The 24,016-nt window shown below is 42.8% G+C and overlaps 3 protein-coding genes, 1 long non-coding RNA gene and 1 pseudogene across 5 annotated transcripts; 3 read left to right on the top strand and 2 right to left on the bottom strand.

Moving 5' to 3' along the window:
* The first annotated feature begins 1,221 nt into the window (after positions 1-1,221).
* On the top strand, positions 1,222-4,496 carry LOC135527183 (uncharacterized). Its single transcript, XM_064955809.1, has 12 exons — positions 1,222-1,283; positions 1,427-1,603; positions 1,681-1,786; positions 1,985-2,098; positions 2,428-2,596; positions 2,685-2,807; positions 2,942-3,129; positions 3,235-3,431; positions 3,558-3,649; positions 3,742-3,796; positions 4,066-4,163; positions 4,270-4,496. Exons 1-12 carry the CDS (start codon positions 1,222-1,224, stop codon positions 4,494-4,496), a joined length of 1,608 nt encoding a protein of 535 aa, XP_064811881.1.
* Positions 4,497-5,031: 535 nt separating this feature from the next.
* Positions 5,032-7,425, bottom strand: LOC135526962 (maleylacetoacetate isomerase-like). Of its 2 annotated transcripts, none has more exons than XM_064955630.1 (9): positions 7,137-7,425; positions 6,786-6,814; positions 6,608-6,676; positions 6,444-6,517; positions 6,184-6,309; positions 5,921-5,996; positions 5,784-5,836; positions 5,650-5,699; positions 5,032-5,548 (listed from the first exon to the last, which is right to left on the bottom strand). In XM_064955630.1, exons 1-9 carry the CDS (start codon positions 7,223-7,225, stop codon positions 5,422-5,424), a joined length of 693 nt encoding a protein of 230 aa, XP_064811702.1. In that variant the 5' UTR covers positions 7,226-7,425; the 3' UTR covers positions 5,032-5,421. The 2 variants fall into 2 exon arrangements, with proteins under 2 accessions (XP_064811702.1, XP_064811703.1); XM_064955631.1 differs by lacking the exon at positions 7,137-7,425 and adding an exon at positions 6,906-6,968.
* A 5,782-nt stretch (positions 7,426-13,207) lies between these two features.
* Positions 13,208-15,370, top strand: LOC135526960 (methylmalonate-semialdehyde/malonate-semialdehyde dehydrogenase [acylating], mitochondrial-like). The gene is made up of 2 exons (XM_064955628.1): positions 13,208-13,466; positions 15,281-15,370. Exons 1-2 carry the CDS (start codon positions 13,220-13,222, stop codon positions 15,295-15,297), a joined length of 264 nt encoding a protein of 87 aa, XP_064811700.1. The 5' UTR covers positions 13,208-13,219; the 3' UTR covers positions 15,298-15,370.
* Positions 15,371-18,409: 3,039 nt separating this feature from the next.
* On the top strand, positions 18,410-20,417 carry LOC135526961 (uncharacterized). Its single transcript, XR_010453374.1, has 3 exons — positions 18,410-18,638; positions 18,735-18,914; positions 19,666-20,417. It is a non-coding gene; the product is annotated as an uncharacterized LOC135526961 (long non-coding RNA).
* A 404-nt stretch (positions 20,418-20,821) lies between these two features.
* LOC135527182 (basal body-orientation factor 1-like) lies at positions 20,822-23,995 on the bottom strand (annotated as a pseudogene).
* Positions 23,996-24,016: the final 21 nt, after the last annotated feature.

The raw sequence follows: 24,016 nt of genomic DNA, 5'->3' as shown, positions 1-24,016 counted from the left end.
GTTTATTCCATGTGTAACTCTGTGTTGTTTTATGTGAACTGCTGTGTTTTATCTTGGCCAGGTCGCAGTTGTAAACGAGAACTTGTTCTCAACTAGCCTACCTGGTTAAATTAAGGTGAAATAATAAAAGATTAAATAATATTGCCTTCATATTAGGACATGCAACCTGTAGAGTCTCACAGAAATAGTTTAATGCATGTAGGACCATAGCAACAGACCTTGGCATGCTACATGTCCTCCTGCTGACTCCTCTGAAAAGGGGACACACCCCTGTTCTGGAAAAAACCCAAGAGGTGTAATCAGGTCTAATGGTGTCTAATAACCCAGAGCACAAAACTAGTGCACTAGTTTTGCTGGCTCCTTCTGAAATAAGTAATTGCCACAAATGTACTGAAAAATTCACAATAACCCCTACCTATATATACATTTTACCTCAATTACATCCACTAACCTGAACCTCCACACATTGACTCGGTACCGGTATCCCCTGTACATAGCCTCGTTATTGTTATTTTATTGTGTTACTTTTTGTCCTACCTAAAAAAAATGTATTTTTTTAGCAAATATTTTCTTTCTTTAAAAATGTTTTTGCATTGTTGGTTAAAAGGCCTTGTAAGAAAGCATTTCACTGTAAGGTCTACTACCTGTTTTATTAGATGTATGTGACAAATATAATCTGATTTTATTTTGTTTTGTTATCCTGCAACTGCTCAAATTACAGAATCAGTTGGATTAACTGAATTGTTTAACTCATTCTGAAGATTGAGACCATTACATAAATGCTATAGGATTTGATCATTAGAGCTGACCTATCTCACACATACAGTTTAAGGCCTATGCTCTTATGGGATTTTGTCCCATGATTCTCCATTAAGAACAATCATGAGGGAGTTGATGTAAGTATAACACAGCTGATGAAACATCCATCAACAGTTTTATTTTGAGCTGTTCCAAAAAGTAATCAGATGAGGATAGAACCAGGTCACACGACAGCAGGGTAAAGTCGGCCCACATGAATGATAAGGATTTGGACTGGGTTGAGACTAAACTGACCCTAGATCTGTGCAGACTGCAACCCAATAGAGCAGATAACAGGTGCGCAGTTTATAAATTGCACGCCACTTTCACTTGCACTGGCGAGCGATTTGTCCTGGTGATATTGGGATAATCTTCGTTAACGCAAATCTGCAATTTTGCTGATTCACTTCAGAGGAAATCAACATGGGACGGTTACATTTTTTCGTCCTCTGGTCGTTAAACGATGCACCCCGTCAGTTTATCAGGTAGTTATCAGGTATTTCGTTGTTAACATTTTGAAAGTGGGCACACAGCAACTCCCAATTTGAGCCATCGTTATTCATTACAGAAATGCCCAATCTTCATCCTTGTAGTTCACAGCATAAATGTTTGTCCGTAATTATTGCAGCAAATCCAATCGCCAGTGCCACCAAGTCCATGTTCCATTGCCACTGCCCAAACAACTTGTTGTATTCAGTGTTGGGGAATGGCGGTTCTTATCAAGCGAGACAACCATTTCAGTTGATGTTCTGGTTAGCCAGGACGTGAGACCGCAGAGGATTGGTACATTGTCAGACCAAACAAGGTACATTAGGCCTACATGCGTTTTAATGAACAACAATTGCAAAAATGCATACAAGGTCTATATTGCTTGTTTTAAAGGTGCTTGACTTGGGAGGGAGATTGGAATGCTGACCTTGTCCAAGAGGCAACAGAGAAAGGGAGGAGAGGAGTATATGGGAAGATTTTGCTTACTGTTTGTGGAGAGGTATGGTTTCAAGCGTTTTTATTCTGTACATTTTCAATGTTATTGTGACAGGTGACACTTTGTTGTGACATCTCACGTTCTAAATTAAATACTGACCAGATACTACATTCATCTTTGCAAATGATTATGGAAAGATTAATAACAGCCTACATAATGCACCAGTGTCTTAAATTGTTATTTAACTCTTTCCTCGAAAAGAATGAAGCCAGTTTCATCAGCAACACTCCACGTGTGCCAAGAAAACATTCCAGCCCATTCGAGCACAACAGCAATCTCTCCCATACTCTGCTCAACACCTCTGGGAGTCAGAGGGTAAATTGCAGGGTTATCCACTAGTTAGTAGACCTGTCACTACAATCTTGATTTTGAGGCATTTTTCTGGTCTACACTGTCATTAAAATTGTAGTTCAGTGAGACAGATATCAAATGTGTCACTCTTTGCAGATTTCAACCCCCAACTCATCACATCTAGGAGACAGCATTTGCTATGTCGAACTCAAAGCTAACAAGACAGAAATGGATGATTCCACTTTATCTGATAAACCCTGTATTTCGCTTACGGTAGGGCTCATGCTTGAATAAGAAACTTTCCAAGTAGAGAGTGATTGAACCTGACTTTTTAATCTTAATGGTATTTGAAGGATAAGACCCCCAGACGGACGGTGATTGGGAAGAGGGGTCGCATCGCATGGAGCCCTGAAATTATTCCTCAGGAGGATACTGGTCGAGCATCTAGCCCCAAAAAAATAAAGCTATCTAGAGAGAACAGTGTTGAGAAGACTGGAATGAAGAAGACCACCTGCAGAGCAGGTTACAGAATTCACCATGAAATTATTTGTTTATTTCAAATAGCAGCTATTCTGCTGAATGAAAAACATTAAGGATATTTTGTTTTCAGTTTGCCCATCAAAGCGCTGGAGCCACACCATGTGTCTGAGTGATCCTGAGACGGCCATTGTCATTGGAGGAGAAGCTTCTGACCAGACTCACTGCAAGGACTCCCTATGGAAACTGGAAATAGGTGAGATGAGTTGCCCATTTTAATAACATATAGAACAATTTGGAGCCAAAATGTAAACATCTGTTACCTGTCATCTTGAAATGCCCAGCACACATTTAATTGATCAAATTGATTGTCAACATTATCTTCTCAAGACAACGATTTTTGGTTCCCAATGAACTCCCCCACCTCTGGACCTGTCCCACCGTGTGCCCATGGCCACTCTGCAACCTATGACCCTGATTCCAAGGTCGTCTACGTGTACGGAGGCCTGAGAGAGGACCAGCGCTACAGCAACCTCTATATCCTCAACACTCTAACCTGGAAGTGGAAGCTTGTCACAGTGAGTGTCCTGTCCAGAGCCACTTGTCACTTTATAGTTTAATTGACCTTAAGGACCTTCAAATGAAAAGTTTGATTTTCTCTCTTGTGGAAATTCGTACTCTAGGCAAGAGGTGATATCCCCATGTTGGCCTACCACTCTGCAACTATCTATAAGAAAGAGCTCTTTGTTTTTGGGGGGGTTCACCCAAGCCGCTGTCCTGGAGGCAAGGTCTGCAGTAATGCTCTGTACATTTTTAATCCAGAGTTTGAGCTCTGGTACCAACCCATCGTCGAGGGGGACCGACCTCTACCTAGGTTTGGGTCAGTGTTCCTTGATTTATATTTCTGTAGACAAGGCATTGGGCTATTAGAATATTTAACTTACTGTATCTAACCATTACAGGACGACCATGCTTATTTAATAAACACATTGTGTTTACATTACAGGCACACAACCACGCTTTTGTCCAACCAGTTGCTAATTTTTGGTGGCAGGAAGACTGCAACCTACCTAAACGACCTCCACATTTTGGATCTCGGTAAGGCACTGACAGGGGTAATGTGGAGTACTCTATATATAAAGCTAGTTGCCATGATCTTCAAATGTAATTTTCTTAATTTTTGACAAAAGGCTTCATGGAGTACACAGCTGTGAAATATGAGAACATGCCACCACTGCCTCGAGGGTGAGAACATATACAAATCAAACCTTGTAAAATATGAACACAATGCCCATCTGACATTTTTCGTATTTCATATATCTAGGATATATCAAGTACTTGCCGTGAAGAAAAATTTCTATATTGTCACACAGACCAATATTGCGACCATTTAATTCTATGCCATTTGTTTAATCTGATATTTATTGCTTAGTATCTGTAAACAACAAGGATGTATATTGGTGTAGAAATTCCTTTTTACTAAGTTAACGTTGCCCTATCATCATTGTGGTCAGATATCATGCAGCACTGCCAGTATCCGACAACAGGATGCTGGTCAGTGGCGGTTGCAGTGCTGTTGGAGCCCTGCAGGACGTTCATATCTTCAACACGGGTACGCACTCACCAATGCCTATCATTTTTTTTTCAAGAAAGTTGATGGTAATCCAGCCTCTTTCAGCCTCTCTCTGAATAAAAATGCCTGCCATGGTTCTTTTCAGACACCAGTATGTGGCATTCAGTGGTCTCCCCTCTGCTCTGCGCCAGGCCTCGTGCCGGACACAGTGTGATCAATCTGGGAGGCTCTGTCATCTCAGATGCTGATAAACAGAAGAAGCGGGAGTATGCCAACATCCACTGCACCCTCTTGGTGTTTGGGGGCTCTGACTGCGCTGGGACCTTCTACAATAACACAGTGAAGTGCACAGTGGAGATCCCTGTAGAATAAGAGACTGGATCTTAGGGGAGATGATAACAACCTTATTGGGAAATAAGGAAAATAAATGGACTTTTTATCCCTGTATCTGGTTTACACATTCTAAATAATATGATTGTGCCATGGGCGGAACTCGTACAGGGACTTTTTGAGTCCTTGGTATTTTCTGTTCTGCGTAAAGGCTCTGTTACATTAGGCTTAGATTTCATCAAGTCTTCAGTTTTATTGTGGCTGCTTAATGCCCCTTTGTTTGTTCTGTGCTGTAGTCTTATCTGATCAGCTTTTTTTTCCTGGTGGGGGCGCTGATTGTTAGTTATGGTGCAAGTGATGCCTTTTATTCCATTGTGGTGTTTCACATTATGGGTCGTGACCCATTTGTTTTATGTGGCATTTTTCCCATTGAGAATATGGTATACACATCAGATCTGACAAGCAATCTCTTCTGTTTTTAAATATTTTCTCATCAATGTGTGTTATCACATGGTAGAGCTGAAATCAATTCTGTTTTATTTGAATTTAAGTAAGCTGAACTTCAGCTTTTTTACAAAACCAATTATTTAACAAAGTGCAGATAGTCATTTTCACTTTCCTTAAACTCAGTAACATGAAGGATCAACGGAGGGCTAGTATGGTACTTTGGAATTTATACAGTAAATGTTTTTTTTTAATTGATTTAATACATCACTATTTGTTAATGTTTTTACATTTTGTATTGCTTCCCTTAACAAATCCACTTTGGTCAGCATTGGCATAATTTGTGTAGATTGGTGAATGTACTGTTTCTCAGAGGGTGAATATGAGTATTAAAATAACAAAACTTCATCATACAAGTAATAGATCGTCTTTGGTTTCAATCTCATTAAATAAGACAAAGGTATTTTATAGAAGCATTCAATGATGGTGGCACTACTGGCTCCCTTAGACATCAGAGGTGTTCTCATGTACATATTTCAGCAGGTGTGTCTAGTTGGCAGGACGGATGACTCTCTTTGAAAGCACCCACCTTCAGTAAGGTTTGGTTTAGCCTTTTGATAGTTGGGAACTGATCAACATCCACTTTGAACCTGTTGGGCAAATGTACAAGTCATGTGGGTTGTATGTTCAGTGAATCTGTCTCATACTGTGGTGTTCTTTTGTAACAATTCTGAATGACTGGTTGCCTTACCGTTCAGCATTATAGACTTGAGGAACGAGACAGATGTCTGCCATGGAAATCTAAAAGGTAAACATGGTTAGTTCAGGAATTCCTAAACTTGAAGAGAGGTCTACGGTGTTTTGATGTGATGAGTGTCCCCTCACCTCGTCCCCTACACAGTACTTGCCAGCTGTCCCTTTCAGAATGGGCTCCAGGGCTGAAAGACACAGGGACAATAATCAGGACTGGAATGGTTGTCTACGGCGATACTGGTATTGTATGTAAGGCTATTTTTACCCACCTTCAAAACCTCTTTGGATGAAATGATGCGTCCACTGCACCTTCTCTGCTCCTACCTTCTGTAGCACGTACAAATTCTGAAATACAAATGATCAGACGTGACTGATCATCATTGTTGCAATGGCAATACAAACACATGATGTCCATACAGTAAACAAAGTTTGTGTTGCAAACTTGGTCAGATCTGCAGTGGACTGTGTGCCTTCAATTGGTTATATACTTTTCTCTTGTTTATCCATTTACTTTGTGCTGTAATTCACTTACCTGCACAGGCTGGATCCCAGAGGTGATAAGGTCAGAGATCATGCGCACCTGGGCACGTTTCTTTGGGTCTGCAGGGAGAAGCCTGTGTCCTGTTCTGGTCTCCTCAATGTACTGGATCACTGCCAGCTGAGGGGGAGTGGATTAGTCTTGTCAATGTTACATTCGGGGAATTTGGAGTTAGATTTAAGTTGTCGTTTAACTTTTATCAGAAGTACATCACTGTTGAAACACTGACAAACTAATAACATCATTGGACTCACCGACTGTGACAGCGTGATGCCATCAATTTGGACAGCAGGCACTTGTTGCATAGGGTTTAACCCCTTGTATTGTTCTGTAAACGGATGTGTACAGTATGAGAACATATATTTTACACCATTGATGTTCAATACCTCTACCAAAAACAAAAGCCTGAGGAAGTTACCTGCTGACCCCCATCTTTGATAAGATTGACTGGGACTTGGTCCCAATTCAATACCTTTCAGAGCAAACGCTGGAAGAAGCAACGTAGGTTATTTATTTACATTGTCAAAAGGAATTGCCACTTTTCTTATGCTGTAAAGTACGCAGAGATGTGGACTATACAGTCAAAAGGTACATACCGATTCGAACCCTCCAAGAGCACGAACTCCTAAAATAATAGGCGAAAGGAAAGAAAAGTACATTAGTGCACGTGATACGTCATTTTCTCATATCTTACTTAACGTTCCTCATTGATTCACCTTGGTTTGATTTGCCATAGTATTCAGACAGATCAGGCGTTTAACTACTGCAAAGTATGTTACTCCAAAATGATAACGAAAACAACTTTGTTCCTTGCAGCCAATAGAATGTGCTCCAAAATACCCTCCTCCCTGGTTTATGTCTGACTAAGCACTTTCCCAGCATCTTCAATTAATTCCACGTTTCAGTGTTTAGTACTGAAATGTTGCAAGCAATAATTGGTACTGTACCTTTGTGAGACGAGAGTGAGAGACGCATTGCAGGTTATAAGGGGTAGGTAGGCTAGAAACAGTAGACAAACTATTACTTTGTTGTGCATTTAACAGTGGTTGTGGCATTACATGTCACAGAATACTTCGATGACAGCTTATTATGCGGTTTTGCGCAATACTGCAAGATGGAAACGTTAACTACATTATGCAGATTATATAAATTCCCGTGTTTCATAAAATTAGCGCCAATTAATTGTAGGTACTTTTCCTATATAGCATATGCGACCACATCATAGGGAGAGGACTCCTTTTTGTAGCTGTGCAACTATAGCGTCTGCGACATCATGTGTAGCGCTATTGGGGCTATCTCGATTTTGAAGTAGTACATTTTATTCTTCATGATAGGCTGAATCCTCCTAATGACCTGGTTGGACAAGACTCCAACAGGGTCACCAGGAGGGATCAGCCAACAAAAGTAGAAGTCCCACCCAGTTGACTACATTTAAAATGGTGGATGCCCTGAGTGGCGCTGCCCATTGTAAAATAGCCTTTTGGCCACTAGAGACTTCTATCATTATCTTTGGACCATATATTGTCTGTGGTGGGCCATAAATAACCCAGTCGAGTTGTCAAAAAGACGGAGCTGCGCTTTAAAAATGTTTTCTAAAAAGTTGGTTCGTCTATAATTTTACATAGAGATTGAAATTACAATTGTATTAGCCAATCAATAAGGTTCATATGTTTGTGGGAGGTGTTCTACGTCAATGAGTGATCAGCTATTTCCAGATCCCTCCCTCTTTTCTGTCGATGTAGGTGACCAGGGACATAGTTTGGGGATAAATCGAGCAATAAGCACATTTTCATCATGACATGGACTGTATCAAGATCACTGTTGAAGAAAGGTGGAAGAAATCCTGTTATAATGTTTTACCCACGAGTTAATGACGACTAAATGCTTTTGGTATGTTTCACTTTGTTTACAAAATGATAGATGTCGTGGCTTGGCGCTTGTCTTGTTATCGACTATTCTGTATGTCACTTTTAGGAAGCATTCCTCCTTAGAAATGGGTACCAAACCAACCTCCTGCTATTATCATTATTATTATTTTAAATTGCTTATCATATCTGCTGCCTGTCAAGGTGTGCAGCTATATTTTATTTTACATTTTATTTAACCAGGTTGGCCAGTTGAGAACAAGTTCTCATTTACAACTGCGACCTGGTCAAGATAAAGCAAAGCAGTGTGACAGAAACAACAACACATAGTTACACATGAACAAACGTACAGTAAATAACACAATAGAAAAAAACTATGCACAGTGTGTGCAAATGTAGAAAGATTAGGAAGGTAAACAATAAATAGGCCATTGTGGCGAAATAATTAAAATGGATCATTAACAGTGGAGTGATCAACAAAAGAGCAAAAAAAAATATGGGGATGAGGTAGTTGGGTGGGCTGTTTACAGATGGGCTGTGTACAAGTGCAGTGATTGGTAAGCTGCTCTGATAACTGATGCTTAAAGTTAGTGAGGGAGCTGTGTCTCCAGCTTCAGTGATTGATTTTTTTTTTTTGCAATTCGTTCCAGTCATTGACAGCAGAGAACTGGAAGGAAAGGCAGCCAAAGGAGGTGTTGGCTTTGGGGATGACCAGTGAAATATACCTACTGGAGCGTGTGCTACGGGTGGGTGTTGCTATGGTGACCAGTGAGCTGAGATAAGGTGAGGCTTTACCTAGCAAAGATTTATAGATGACATAGAGCCAGTGGGTTTGGTCAACGAATATATAGCGAGGGCCAGCCAATGAGAGCATTCAGGTCGCAGTGGTGGGTAGTATATGGGGCTTTGGTGACAAAACGGATGGCACTGTGATAGACTGCATCCAATTTGTCGAGTAGAGTGTTGGAGGCTATTTTGTAAGTCACATCGCCGAAGTCGAGGATCGGTAGGATAGTCAGTTTTACGAGGGTATGTTTGGCAGCATGAGTGAAGGAGGCTCTGTTGCGAAATAGAAAGCCAATTCTAGATTTAATTTTGGATTGGAGATGCTTAATATGAGTTTGGAAGGAGAGTTTACAGTCTAACCAGACACCTAGGTATTTGTAGTTGTCCACATATTCTAAGTCAGAACCATCCAGAGTAGTGATGCTAGTCTGGCAGGAGGGTGCGGGCAGCGAACGGTTGAAGAGCATGCATTTAGTTTTACTAGCATTTAAGAGCAGTTGAAGGCCACGGAAGGAGTGTTGTATGGCATTCAAGCTCGTTTAGAGGTTTGTTCACACAGTGTCCAGAGAAGGGTCAGATGTATACAGAATGGTGTCGTCTGCGTAGAGGTGGATCAGAGAATTACCTGCAGCAAGAGCGACATCATTGATATATACAGAGAAAAGAGTCAGCCCGAGATTTGAACCCTGTGGCACCCCCATAGACTGCCAGAGGTTTGGACAATAGGCCCTCCGATTTGACACACTGAACTCTATCTGTGAAGTAGTTGGTGAACCAGGCGAGGCAGTCATTTGAGAAACCAAGGCTATTGATTCTGCTGATAAGAATGCGGTGATTGCCAGAGTCAAAAGCCTTGGCCAGGTCGATGAAGACGGCTGCACGGTACTGTCTTTTATCGATGACGGTTATGGTATCATTTAGGACCTTGAGCGTGGCTGAGGTGCACCCATGACCAGCTCGGAAACCAGATTGCATAGTGGAGAAGGTACAGTGGGATTCAAAATGGTCTGTGATCTGTTTGTTAACTTGGCTTTCGAAGACTTTAGAAAGGCAGGGCAGGATGGATATAGGTCTGTAACAGTTTGGGTCTAGAGAGTCTCCCTCTTTGAAGAGGGGTATTACTGTGGTAGCTTTCCAATCTTTAGGGATCTCCGATGATACGAGAGGTTGAACAGGCTAGTAATAGGGGTTGCAACAATTTCCGCAGAAATTTTAGAAAGGGGGTCCAGATTGTCTAGCCCAGCAGATTTGTAGGGGTCCAGATTTTGCAGCTCTTTCAGAACATCAGCTATCTGGATTTGGGTGGAGAAGTGGGGCGGGGTTGCAGAGCTGTTGGTAGGGGTAGCCAGGTGGAAAGCAAGGCAGGCCGTAGAAAAATGCTTCTTGAAATTCTCGATTATTGTAGATTTATCGGTGGTGACAGTGTCTCCTAGCCTCAGTGCAGTGGGCAGCTGGGAGGAGGTGCTCTTATTCTCCATGGACTTTAGTGTCCCAAAACCTTTTGGAATTAGTGCTACAGGATGCAAATATCTGCTCGCCTTTGCTTTCCTAACTGTCTGTGTATATTAGTTCCTAACTTCCCTGAAAAGTTGCATATCACGGGGGCTATTTGATGCTAATGCAGTATGCTACAGAATGTTTTTGTGCTGGTCAAGGCCAGTCAGGTCTGGAGTGAACTAAGGGCTATAGCTATTCCTGGTTCTACATTTTTTGAATGGGGCATGCTTATTTAAGAGGATGAGGAAAGCACTTTTAAGGAACAACCAGGCATCCTCTACTGACGGGATAAGGTATGACTCCCATGTGTGCTGTCCAGATAAATTGTTTAATTCATACATTTTTAGCTTTTAGTAATCCATCTGAAAATCACTGAAATTGACCCCGACATTCACCTCTGACATTCCGGATTGCCGTAGTTGTACATTAATTCCGTCCAAACAAGAGGCCTGGAAGTTTAAAATGATATTTGCTTATGTCACATACACCGGATAGTGCAGTGAAATGTTGTTTTACAGTAGAGGTGTCAAACTCATTCCTTGGAGGGCCTAGTGTCTGCAGGTTTTTGTTTTTTCTTTTCAATTAAGCCCTGGAAGACCAGGTTTGGGGAGTTCCTTACTAATTATTGACCATAATTCATAAATCAAGTACAAGGGAGGAGCAAAGACCCTCATACATTGTGTTTTACAGGGTCTGGCCATAACAGTACGGAGCCCCTGGAGCAAGTGCCTTGTTCAACGGCACATAGACAGATTTTTCACCTTGTCAGCTTGGGTATCAGAACCACCCCACTATGAGGTAGTAGGATTAGTGCATCTACTTTGCTTCTCATGCTATATAGCTGAGTTGAAATGATACGATTCAAAATAAATGCATGAACTCATGCATTATTATTATTTGCAGCAATTGCTAACCTCTTGCTTTCTACCAGAAGGTTGGATGCATGTTACTCCTCCTCGGTGGTTAGTTTATAACATAAATAATACTTTTATAATAAACTGTTCATTTTAGTGGTTGTACAGAATGACACAAATATTAATTTTCAGTCTGCTGCCTCAGTTACTATGATGGCAATTTGCATATACTCCAGAATGTTATGAAGAGTGATCAGATGAATTGCAATTAATTGCGAAGTCCCTCTTTGCCATGCAAATGAACTGAATCCCCAAAAAACATTTCCACTTCATTTCAGCCCTGCCACAAAAGGACCAGCTGACATCATGTCAGTGATTTCTCGTTAACACAGGTGTGAGTGTTAACGAGGACAAGGCTCGAGATAATCAGTCCTGTGTCATGCCAACAGTAAAGCATCCTGAGACCATTCATGTGTGGGGTTGCTTCTCAGGTGTGGGACTGGGCTCACTCACAATTTTGCCTAAGAACACAGCCATGAATAAAGAATGGTACCAACACATCCTCCGAGAGCAACTTCTCCCAACCATCCAGGAACAGTTTGGTTACGAACAATGCCTTTTCCAGTATGATGGAGCACCTTGCCATAAGGTGATAACTAAGTGGCTTGGGGAACAAAACATCACTATTTTGGGTCCATGGCCAAGAAACTCCCCAGACCTTAATCCCATTGAGAACTTGTGGTCAATCCTCAAGAGGCGGGTGGACAAACAAAAAAACTAATTCTGACAAACTCCAAGCATTGATTATGCAAGAATGGGCTGCCATCAGTCAGGATGTGGCCCAGAAGTTAATTGACAGCATGCCAGGGTGGATTGCAGAGGTCTTGAAAAAGGGTCAACAATGCAAATATTGACTCTTTGCATCAACTTCATGTAAGTGTTCATTATTCCATAGTAACATCTGACACATATCTAAAGACACGGAAGCAGCAAAATTTGGAAATTAATATTTGTCATTCTCAACATTTGGCCATGACTGTATATGACAACCCGATTTTAAATTTAACATGTTTTACAACCTGTTTTGAAGTACAATACAATCCTGAGTGGCGCAGCGGTTTAAGGCATCTCAGTGCAAGAGCACCATAGTACCTTGTTCGAATCCAGGCTGTATCACATCCGGCCCTGATTGGGAGTCCCATAGGGCGGCGCCAAATTGGCCCAGCATCGTCCGGTTTTGGTCGGAGTAGGTCGTCAGTGTAAATAAGAATTTGTTCTTAACTGACTTGCCTAGTTAAATTTAAATAAATAAACAGAAGCAAAGGTAAAATCTCATCATCCACGCTTCATTGCACGTTTAGCAACATGAACTTGGCACATTGTTTTTGTCATATTATGGGGTTTAAGACTACCCCTGCATGCCCTTGCCCTATCATTTGAAACATTTATACCCAACATATTTAGCATGCTTCTATACAATTGGTTTACCCTTACTGTTGCTCGGGTTGACTTTAATGCAAGTTACTCATTTTAAATCGGGAAGCTGATTTGGTGTGTGTGTTGGCTCATGGTGTGTGTGTCTTGTTACAGTAAGAGCTTGCCAGGAGCATTACTCTGGAGAAGGGCGAGACCCTGGCAGATGCAGAGGGGGATGTGTTCAGAGGATTGCATAAGTCTCATGTCCACCAGCCTTTCCGAAGGGAAATATTTGGGGATATGGTCTTTTAGCTTCTGTGGATACTTGTGGTGCAGCCAAGGAAATGGTTAATCTTTCCACAAGTGACCTAGACATTGAAATAATGTAAAGAGATCTTTGGTCTATCGCTTGTGACCGTCTCCGTGTGAGGGATAGTGACACACATTCTGTGACTGACCCAGCTCGTCTCTCTCTATCTCCGACAAACATCCACTTCCGTCTCCAGAGGTGGTAGCATTCTGCTACACCCGCAATAACATCTGCTAAATATGTATGTGATCAATACAATTTGTTTTGATTTAGTAGCGCGCACATGCAGCATCAACTCCCTGATGCTGGGGAAGACCCTCCATCACCAAAGATGCTGCCTGCCCATCGGGCTGTGTGCCGGCATCGCCCCCATCAACATCCCCGCCATGATCCCTCTGTGGATGTTGCCCATTGGCATGGCGTGTGGCAACACCTACCTGCTGAAGCCCTCAGAGCGGGTGCCAGCCTGCATCATGCTCTTGGCCAAGATGCTGCAGGATGCTGGGATGCTATATGGGACCCTGAACATCATCCATGGCAGGCAGGACGGTAAGAGAATAGCATCATGCCCCATCACCTGCTGTTGTCTGAGATACACAGTATTTGATAACCTGCAAAAATCAGCAGTGTTTCTTACTTACAAAGCATGTAGAGGTCTGTCATTTTTATCATAGGTACACTTCAACTGTGAGAGACGGAATCTAAAACAAAAAATCCAGAAAATCACATTGTATGATTAAGTAATTCATTTGCATTTTATTGCATGACATAAATATTTGATCACCTACCACCAGTAAGAATTCCGGCTCTCGCAGACCTGTTAGTTTTTCTTTAAGAAGCCCTCCTGTTCTCTACTCATTATCTGTGTTAACTGCACCTGTTTGAACTCGTTACCTGTATAAAAGACACCTGTCCACACACTCAATCAAGCAGACTCCAACCTCTCCACACTGGCCAAGACCAGAGAGCTGTGTAAGGACATCAGGGATAAAACTGTAGACCTGCACAAGGATGGGATGGGCTACAGTACACTAGGCAAGCAGCTTGGTGAGAAGTCAACAACTGTTGGCGCAATTATTAGAAAATGGAAGAAGTTCGAGATGACGGTCAATCACCCTCGGTCTGGGGCTCCATGCAAGATCTCACCTCGTGGGGCATCAATGATCATGAGGAAGGTGAGGGATCAGCCCAGAACTACACGACAAGGCCTGGTCAACAACCTGAAGAGAGCTGGGACCACAGTCTCAAAGAGAACCATTAGTAACACACTACGCCGTCATGAATTAAAATCCTGCAGCGCACGCAAGGTGGGGACCCTTCTCAAACCAGCGCATGTCCTGGCCCGTCTGAAGTTTGCCAATGACAATCTGGATGATCCAGAGGAGGAATGGGAGACGGTTATGTGGTCTGATGAGACAAAAATAGAGCTTTTTGGTCTGAACTCCACTCGCCGTGTTTGGAGGAAGGATGAGTACAACCCCGAGTACAACCCCAAGAACACCATCCCAACCGTGAAGCATGGAGGTGGAAACATCATTATTTGGGGATGCTTTTCTGCAAAGGAGACAGGAGGACTGCACCGTATTGAGGGGAGGATGGATGGGGCCATGTATCATGGGATCTTGGCCAACAACCTCCTTCCCTCAGTAAGAGCATTGAAGATGGGTCGTGGCTGGGTCTTCTAGCATGACAACGACCCGAAACACAACACACAGCCAGGGCAACTAAGGAGTGGCTCCGTAAGAAGCATCTCAAGGTCCTGGAGTGGCCTAGCCAGTCTCCAGACCTGAACCCAATAGAAATCTTTCGAATGAGCTGAAAGTCTGTATTGCCCAGCGACAGCTCCGAAACCTGAAGGATCTGGAGAAGGTCTGTATGGAGGTGTGTGCCAAAATCCATGCTGCAGTGTGTGCAAACCTGGTCAAGAACTACAGGAAATGTATGATCTCTGTAATTGCAAACAATGGTTTCTGTATCAAATATTAAGTTATGCTTTTCTGATGTATCAAATACTTATGTCATGCAATAAAATGCAAATTAATTACTTAAAAATCATAATGTGATTTTCTGGATTTTTGTTTTAGATTCCGTCTCGCACAGTTGAAGTCTACCTATGATAAAAAATTACAGACCTCTATATGCTTTGTAAGTAGGAAACACTGCCGATTTTGCAGGTTATCAAATACTTGTTCTCCCCACTGTATCTGGAGGCATTACTAATGTGATGTGAATTATTCAATTTGTCTCTGTGCTTTTATTCTCATGCATTGACGTCGTTGTTGTATTACAAAGTGCAGAGATTATGAATTGATTTTGGCTGGCCTGTCAGTGCCCAATCTAAAATAAGGCCATGTCTTTCCCAGCTGTATACCTTATGTGATCATCCAGCCATCAGCTTTGTGGGCTCCAACCAAGCTGGAGAGGACATCTATGAGAGGGGATCCAAAAATGGCAAGAGCGAACAGTCCAACATGGCAAGTCTGACATGTATATGTTGTTTCTAGAAATAAACAGAGGGTGGCAGTGTTGGCTTAGAAACGGTTGTGGAAGGATGTCCTCTCTGCTTCTCTTCTCCAATTTGGCTGATTAGCTGTACAGCTGGAACAGGGATTGAGCCAGACAGCCAGTTACACACGCTGTGGAAGTTAGTCTAGATTTTTTTTGTAACAGTATTTTTTTTTTATTGGCATTTCACAATTTTCACCCATAAAGAGATACAACAACAGAGACAAAGCAAAAAAAACAGCACTCACTTACACATACATACATGCATACGTGTGTATGTACACACACACACACACACACACACACACACAGTGGGGCAAAAAAGTATTTAGTCAGCCACCAGTTGTGCAAGTTCTCCCACTTAAAAATATGAGAGAGGCCTGTAATTTTCATCATAGGTACACTTCAACTATGACAGACAAAATGAGAAAAAAATATATCCAGAAAATCACATTGTAGGATCTTTTATGAATTTATTTGCAAATTATGGTGGAAAATAACTTTTTGTTATTTACCAAATACTTATCTCAATACTGTTATATACCCTTTGTTGGCAATGACAGAGGTCAAACATTTTCTGTAAGTCTTCACAAGGTTTTCACACACTTGCTGGTATTTTGGCCCATTCCTCCATGCAGATCTCCCCTAGAGCAGTGATGTTTTGGGGCTGTTGCTGGGCAACACAGACTTTCAACTCCCTCCAAAGATTTTCTATGGGGTTGAGATCTGGAGGCTGGCTAGTCCACTCCAGGACCTTGAAATGCTTCTTACGAAGCCACTCCTTCGTTGCCCGGGCGGTGTGTTTGGGATCATTGTCATGCTGAAAGACCCAGCCACGTTTCATCTTCAATGCCCTTGCTGATGGAAGGAGGTTTTCACTCAATCTCACGATACATGGCCAGATTCATTCTTTCCTTTAAACGGATCAGTCGTCCTGGTCCCTTTGCAGAAAAACAGCCCCAAAGCATGATGTTTCCACCCCCATGCTTCACAGTAGGTATGGTGTTCTTTGGCTGCAACTCAGCATTCTTCGTCCTCCAAACACAACGAGTTGAGTTTTTACCAAAAAGTTATATTTTGGTTTCATATGACATTCTCCCAATCTTCTTCTGGATCATCCAAATCCTCTCTAGCAAACTTCAGACGGGCCTGGACATGTACTGGCTTAAGCAGGGGGACACGTCTGGCACTGCAGGATTTGAGTCCCTGGCGGCGTAGTGTGTTACTGATGGTCGGCTTTGTTACTTTGGTCCTAGCTCTCTGCAGGTCATTCACTAGGTCCCCCCATGTGGTTCTGGGATTTTTGCTCACAGTTCTTGTGATCATTTTGACCCCACGGGGTGAGATCTTGCGTGTAGCCCCAGATCGAGGGAGATTATCAGTGGTCTTCTATGTCTTCCATTTCCTAATAATTGCTCCCACAGTTGATTTCTTCAAACCAAGCTGCTTACCTATTGCAGATTCAGTCTTCCCAGCCTGGTGCAGGTCTACAATTTTGTTTTTGGTGTCCTTTGACAGCTCTTTGGTCTTGGCCATAGTGGAGTTTGGAGTGTGACAGTTTGAGGTTGTGGACAGGTGTCTTTTATATTGATAACAAGTTCAAACAGGTGCCATTAATACAGATAACGAGTGGAGGACAGAGGAGCCTCTTAAAGAAGTTGTTACAGGTCTGTGAGATTCAGAAATCTTGCTTGTTTGTAGGTGACCAAATACTTATTTTCCACCATCATTTGAAAATAAATGTGATTATCTGGATTTATTTTCTTCTAATTTTGTCTGTCATAGTTGAAGTGTACCTATGATGAAAATTACAGGCCTCTCATCTTTTTAAGTGGGAGAACTTGCACAATTGGTGGCTGACTAAATACTTTTTTGCCCCACTGTACACACACCCACACCATTTTCCTCTTCCCGCTCGGCACTTCTCTCACCCCATCCCCATCATTGCGTCTCTCAATACATACATTTTAAACAAACTTACAAACAGAAATTAAACAAAAAAGCTCAGTTTAAACCAAGACGTTAAGTGTAATTCTGAAATACAAAGATCACCACCATTCTCTAAGAGAATCCTTGCAGCATAATAGCTGATACCTCAGGTTCTGGGTAATTTAGATAAGGTTCCCATACTTTGTAGAACTGAAGTCTAATATTTTTTACACATTCACATCCTCTACAAATGAAATGCAGTGATGTAATGTAAAGCACTTACAATATTGTACTTTTTATTGTTTGCTCACTAAAGTTCTTTTAGAGGATGAACTTTTGAGACCATCTCTGTTTGAATCTGCATTCAACCACATTGAAGACATGATGTAATGGGCTTTTAATTGAATTGGATCACTCTCCTTGGTATTCAAGTCAAGTGCTAGGAGGCTAAACATTTCCCCCTTATGCTCTGCTGTAGGGAGCAAAGAACCATGGTGTGGTGATGCCTGATGCCAATAAGAACACTCTGAACCAGCTGGTGGATTCAGGGAACCAGAACAGCGCTGCATGGCCCTCTCCACAGCCATCCTGGTGGGCAAGGCCCTCAGCTGGCTGCCTGAAGTGGTGGAACATGCCAAGGCTCTGCGCATTAACGCAGGTACCTCACCCTGCTCACACCTCCCACCCTAACCAGTCCTAATGGGCCCTCTGCTTAGTCCTCTTAAAGCCACCCACGCAGCCCTAACCACGTCTCGCCTCTTAGCTGTACCATTAACTTCAGATGGGGCTGAGCTGGGAGAGAGGGCTTGAGTCACTCATGCTGCAAATTTGCGGTGTCATTTGCGCCAAACACTTAAGAGTAGCTCAGAGCATGAAGTCTTTGTGAAAAAGAAGTTGTTGGGGAGAAGAATGAATGATGCCTCTTATTTGCAATGATATACTCTCTAATTTGTGTGGCTGCATTTAAACAGCCATTTTAGAGGGAGTGCTGCTGGGTGCCCCTCGCCCAAGCTGGGCTTTTGTGTTTGTGTGTGGCTAAAGGGGTATTTGTGTGAATGTGTGTGGCTGAGAGGGAGAGTTCTCACTGCAGGTTCTTTTTCGGGAACCCTCTCAGGGGACAAGGTGAGAGTGGACGTGGGGCCCCTGATCTCTCAGGCCAAGCAGAGGGTCAACAGCCTGATCCAGAGTGGGGTGGATGAGTGAGCACAGCTGCTGCTCAACGGCAGGAAAGTCAAGGGCTATGATAATGGCAACTTTTTGCGACCAACCATCATCGGCAATGTCACAGTAAGTTTGTGTGTGCTTGCAGATGACACGCTGTAATTCCAAAAATTATGTTCATTTCTGTGCAAATCCTGAAACTGTCATTTCATTTTATCTTAGCCCCAAATTAAGTGCTATACTGAGGAGGTCCCTGGGCCTGTTTTGGTGGTTCTGGAGGCTGAATCTTTAGATGATGCCATCAGCCTGGTCAACGATGACCCCTATGGCAATAGCACAGCTATCTTCACCACAAACGGAGCCACAGCACGCAAATACACTCACGAGGTGGACATAGGCCAGGTGAGTAGCTGTGGACCCCTGTGTCCCCCCCCTTTGTCCTGGGAGAATGGAGCCATTCATATCCCTCTGCCATGTCTTTACCTTAAACAAGGTGGACATCGCACCTCTGTTCTAAAACATACACTCAACAATAATTATTTTCCATGAAAAGTATAGCCTTGTTTGCTTCTGCTCTAAAATCAACTCTTCTGCCCCTCACCACCTGGCCCCATGTGGACTACAAATAGCTATAGCAAATATGTGCCTTTTTAATCAAAACAGGGGGACATAGAAAGACATTTTCCTGGTAGGATTATAGGAGAGAATCTTAAATTAAACTCAAAAGGGATTCCTTAGGACCTGTTAAATATTTAAAGCATAAATATGGCCTGACTTTACCCTATTTGTTAGCGGGCCTCAGCTATACCCAGTGTTATCTCTTCACATGACGGAGGACACCGTGTATGGCAGGCCATGTGCTGTAATCACCTACAAACCTCGCTGTAACAAAAGCCTCATTTTTTTTCGCTCCCTCAGCCAAAAGGCTTGACTACGGTGTCCAAAATTACTCCTGCTTTTTCAAACATTCTCAACCAATCGTGAGTTTCCAGTGGCCTCAAAAACAACAAGAAATGCATTTTCGGTTTGATGTAACGAATTTCATGCATTTAGTACCCCTTCCTCTCCCAGAGTTACTCATCCAGTTGCTCTGATCCTGTTTGAGTCAACAGCTTGCATTTCCAGTGCAGTAATGGAAGTTTGTGTTTTTCAGATTGGGATAAATGTTCCTATCCCTGTTCCTCTGCCCATGTTCTCCTTCACTGGCTCATGAGGTTCTTTCAGAGGAGCCACCAACTTCTATGGCAAAAGTGTATCAGTTGACATAAGTAGACAAACAGGAGGTTGTGCTGGACAATTTCCACATGAAGGTTTGAGATTCTGTGGCTGACTAGTGATGTAAACCACCCGGTCCTCTTAACTCGGGATAACTGGTCAAAGCCAACTTTATTCAGTCCAGATTTTCAGCTTTGTTTAATGTTCTCAGTGATGTAATACGGTCATGATGCCACATATATCTAGTTACAAAGCAGCATATTATTGTTGTCTTCGCTACTTTCTACTGGGCATCCAGGTTTACACACAGATCAAAACTGTTCTTCACAATGGTAGGAAGAAGACTCCCACTGTGCAAACTCCTTCAGTTTACATGTCAACTATGGGACGCTAACTGGTCTTGTATGAAAACATTTCCCATGTCTTTTGTGAAGCAAAATGTCAAAACTACTGTGCAGTCCCGTCCATAAGTTGCTAATTACCCACAGATGTGTTTTTTTGTCTTCTTCAATGGTATCTCAAGATTCACTCACTCACTCACTATGGATAAATAGTTTGGCTTCATTGTTGATTGACAGTACCCTTGTTCTATGCAAGTTTCTCGTTATTATGTGTATATTAGGCTAGCAGCTCCCAAGGGTTCTTACAGATCATGACGATCTATGTTACGTTTTTGGCAATAATGTGAAAAAGGAGCTAAAATAGTGAAGTACTTGCATAGCTTTTCTTCTATGCAACGTCAGTGTTTAAAATACACTGCCACAACAACATTATGATATTGATGAATGTGTAGCTGCCAAATGTGATGCCACTATTAATCATGGATTCAGTTCATCTGGATCTTAGAAATGTGTGTTATGCACACATCCTGTGGTGCAGTTATTCCTGCATGTGTCAATATTTCATTACGTTCAGTACAGGTTGCATTTTAATCAAAAGCAATTGAACCCTTTATCGTTCGTCTGTCTGTCTTGACTCCTTTTAAAAAGTTAGTTTTCCTTTTGTACGCTTTAAATGATGACGATCAGAAAATACCACACGTTTTTTCACAAAACCATCAACATAATTCTGGAGACTTCATTTGGAGCAGCAAAATTCTCAGACCGACCGTGACACTAACACCGCAGGGGACTGTCGGGGAGCTCATGTGTTCTAGATATCCGGCTGGGGTTGGAGGGAAGGGTACACACAGGCGCCTGGGTGATGGTCGCAAGGGACGGCTCCTCTGTAATTCTGCAAGGCATATGTCATTATGTAACAACAAATCTACAAGGTCTGATAAATCACTCTCACTGCTGGTGTTTAAACATGCTCCATGGGACAGATAAATCTACCGAAGCTTTGTAATTACAAAGAGAAACCAGGACATTCTCCTCAAGTATTGTTTTGGTGTCTTACCCGGGATCTGTGTCGTTCTGGTTCCTATCTGGGGATGCCAACAACACCAAAGGTTGGCTCAGATTCCTGCAAAAGGAAGAGTAGATTGAAATGCTGTAGATTTTAAAAAGGAATGTTTTCCCATACTGTGGCAGCTGTTCTCTCCAGCTGTAGACTGCAGAAATGACAGTCATTATGATTCCTACTCTACTGGGTTTCTGTAAATTCATCCTAGGTCGCCAAATGATCTGTTTGCAAGGCTAGACGCCAGGACAATGTTGACACCATATACATTCAGATCCCCTGCACTCAACTTGACAATTATGCTGCTAGCTGTTCCCTAACCACAGGCGTTCAAAGAACTAAATAAACCCCTTGTGCACGTGAAGTAGGGCCAAGAGGCTGAAGGCAAATCGGCGTGGCCAGATGTTTGTTTCCAAGCACAGGACTCTGTGGCCGGCCCTATTTTTACTATTGTGCCCAGACTCTTTCTTCCTTCTTTTTAAGCAGCTGTACGGAAAAGAAAATGATGTTGATGTTACCATAAACTGATGTTTTATGGTATCCTCTTCTGCTGACCAAAGAGCTGTTTATTTGTGACTCCTTTTTAAATGTCTTAAAGGCCCTCAGACTGTAGCACGGCTCGTGCTTCTTATGGTATCTCTGCGTTTTCATCTCAAAACTTTATTGTGCCAGGGGTTTTGTTTTCATGTTTAATGATTCCCAATTGATGGTATCATCTAAACTGAACACAGTAGAAATAGAAAAGAGGGAAGCTAACAATGAGCATGTCTGCTGGCAGACAACACAGGACCCACACGATGTAGTAGCTAGCTGTTACCTTGCTTTCTGTCCGTTCATTTTGGCAGTCTAAGCTCTTTCTCCTTCTGCTCCCACGTGAGTTCAGAGATGTCAACCCTGTTGCTCTGGAGATTTTTCCTGAAACACAAGTGTAGTGGAAAAATTGATTTTCATGTAGGAACAGTCTAGACATTATTTGTCAACTTTTGAACAGTGTACAGTGTTTGTGTTTTGAATAGATGACTGCTGAATCATATACAGCTGACAAGGAGTTGCTACCAGAGAAATGGGGCAATGTACGGTAAGTGGTGGTGATGACCGCAGGCAGGCCACTTCTCAGCCTCCTCCAGGTCGGTGTAGACACTTGGTGTTGTGAGGTTTTTTGGGGGGAGGTGTGGATTCAGGAGTACTCCTGCTTGCCTGACCAGGCCTTACTCATCCTCCTACGGTGGGCCTCCTGCCTGTACTGCAGCCGGCAGGCCTGGATCTCATGCTTCGCCTTGCCCAGGGCCTACTGGAAGAATCATTCTAGCTCTGTGCATTGCTACTACACAATGCTGTGGCTGCCGCTTCACTCGCCCCATCTCCTTCTCCCGCATGGCCAGCAGCTTCTGCAACTTGTCCAACTCCCCTTGGCCGGCCTGGGTGCTGTCCAGGGCCCGGTGCTGTGTCTCTCAAACTCCCCCACCATGAGCCCTAGGGCCTGCTCCAGGGTCCCCACCTTCCCCCACAGCTCTGCTATCTCCTGGGCCCTCACCCGGGACACATTCTCCATCAGCTCACTGGTCTTCTAGGGGTGGGAAATATAGGAATGGTTGAGGGGTTAGTCTTAAAATATGGTTGCAATCATCATGACAATATACATATGGCTTTCTCCAAGGTAATGTAGTTAATTAAAGCCACTAAATGGCATGTTGATGAATGAATAATGTTTTGGGGGGCTTAATTGCCGAATGGAAGGAGGTTTGAGCATGGAAGGAAATGGAAGGAGGTTTGAGCATGGAAGGAAATGGAAGGAGGTTTGAGCATGGAAGGAAATGGAAGGAGGTATTGAGCATGGAAGGAAATGGAAGGAGGTATTGAGCATGGAAGGAAATGGAAGGAGGTATTGAGCATGGAAGGAGGTATTGAGCATGGAAGGAAATGGAAGGAGGTTTGAGCATGGAAGGAAATGGAAGGAGGGTTGAGCATGGAAGAAGGACTGAGCTGGGGTGACTTCATCCTGTCCTCGCTTTATCAAAATAATGGGTGAGATTATGGTATTTGCTTTAGAGAAACAGTGCCCCGAAAATGGTGAGGGGGGAAGCCACTGACTTGGAACCCAGAAGAAAGTGGAAACTTGCCACAACCACCAGACACCAGCTCGCACTGGAGGTGAGGGGTATGAGGGGCCACAAGCAAAACAAACATGGGGTCAGCAAATATCAATAAAATGGGAAATGCCATCTGAAATAAGTCCTCTGGAGATCTGCCACGTGTTTAACAATTTAAAGACCAGTTATTGAGATGTTATTGAGATGATGAATGCCTACAGTTCTGTTTGTGGCGCCATTGGGACTGGTGTACCTTATGCAGTGCCAGGGAGGCGTTTTCCTCAGCCAATGACAGTCATCTTCCTCAGGTTCTCCACTTAGTCTCAGCCAGGCACTAGGCTACCAAAGTTGTTGAACATGAAGCATGAACATGAAGTTGTCTCGCTGCCTGACAGTTTTACCTTTTATGTGCCAAACTCTCTCTAAGGTATAAATGGCATGAAGGTGGTGTGCTGGGTTTGGTGATGTAGTAGAGAAAATTGAGTGACATCAAATTCCAAGCTTAGAATGCTGGGGAAGATTAGGTTTTAATTTGCCTTAAGTCACCAAATTGTTCTGAAAACGCAGGTTACATTTATTTCTACAATATAAATCACCAAGAACTGAAGTATAGAACTGGCAATACAGTATCAGTGTTGAAGATCATTTATGGACTATAAAAGAACACAGTCTTCAAAGTGTATATATAGTACCTAGTCTGTCCTCAGATGGCTTTCGAACTATACAGGGAGGTCTTCCCCACTGTTCCAAACCAGGACCCTCTTCCCTGCAAGGCATTCTGGAACTGCTTGGGATGTC

This window comes from Oncorhynchus masou, chromosome 32, assembly GCF_036934945.1.
Source record: "Oncorhynchus masou masou isolate Uvic2021 chromosome 32, UVic_Omas_1.1, whole genome shotgun sequence".
NCBI lineage: Eukaryota > Metazoa > Chordata > Actinopteri > Salmoniformes > Salmonidae > Oncorhynchus > Oncorhynchus masou.
This window is presented reverse-complemented; position numbering and strand designations above follow the sequence as displayed.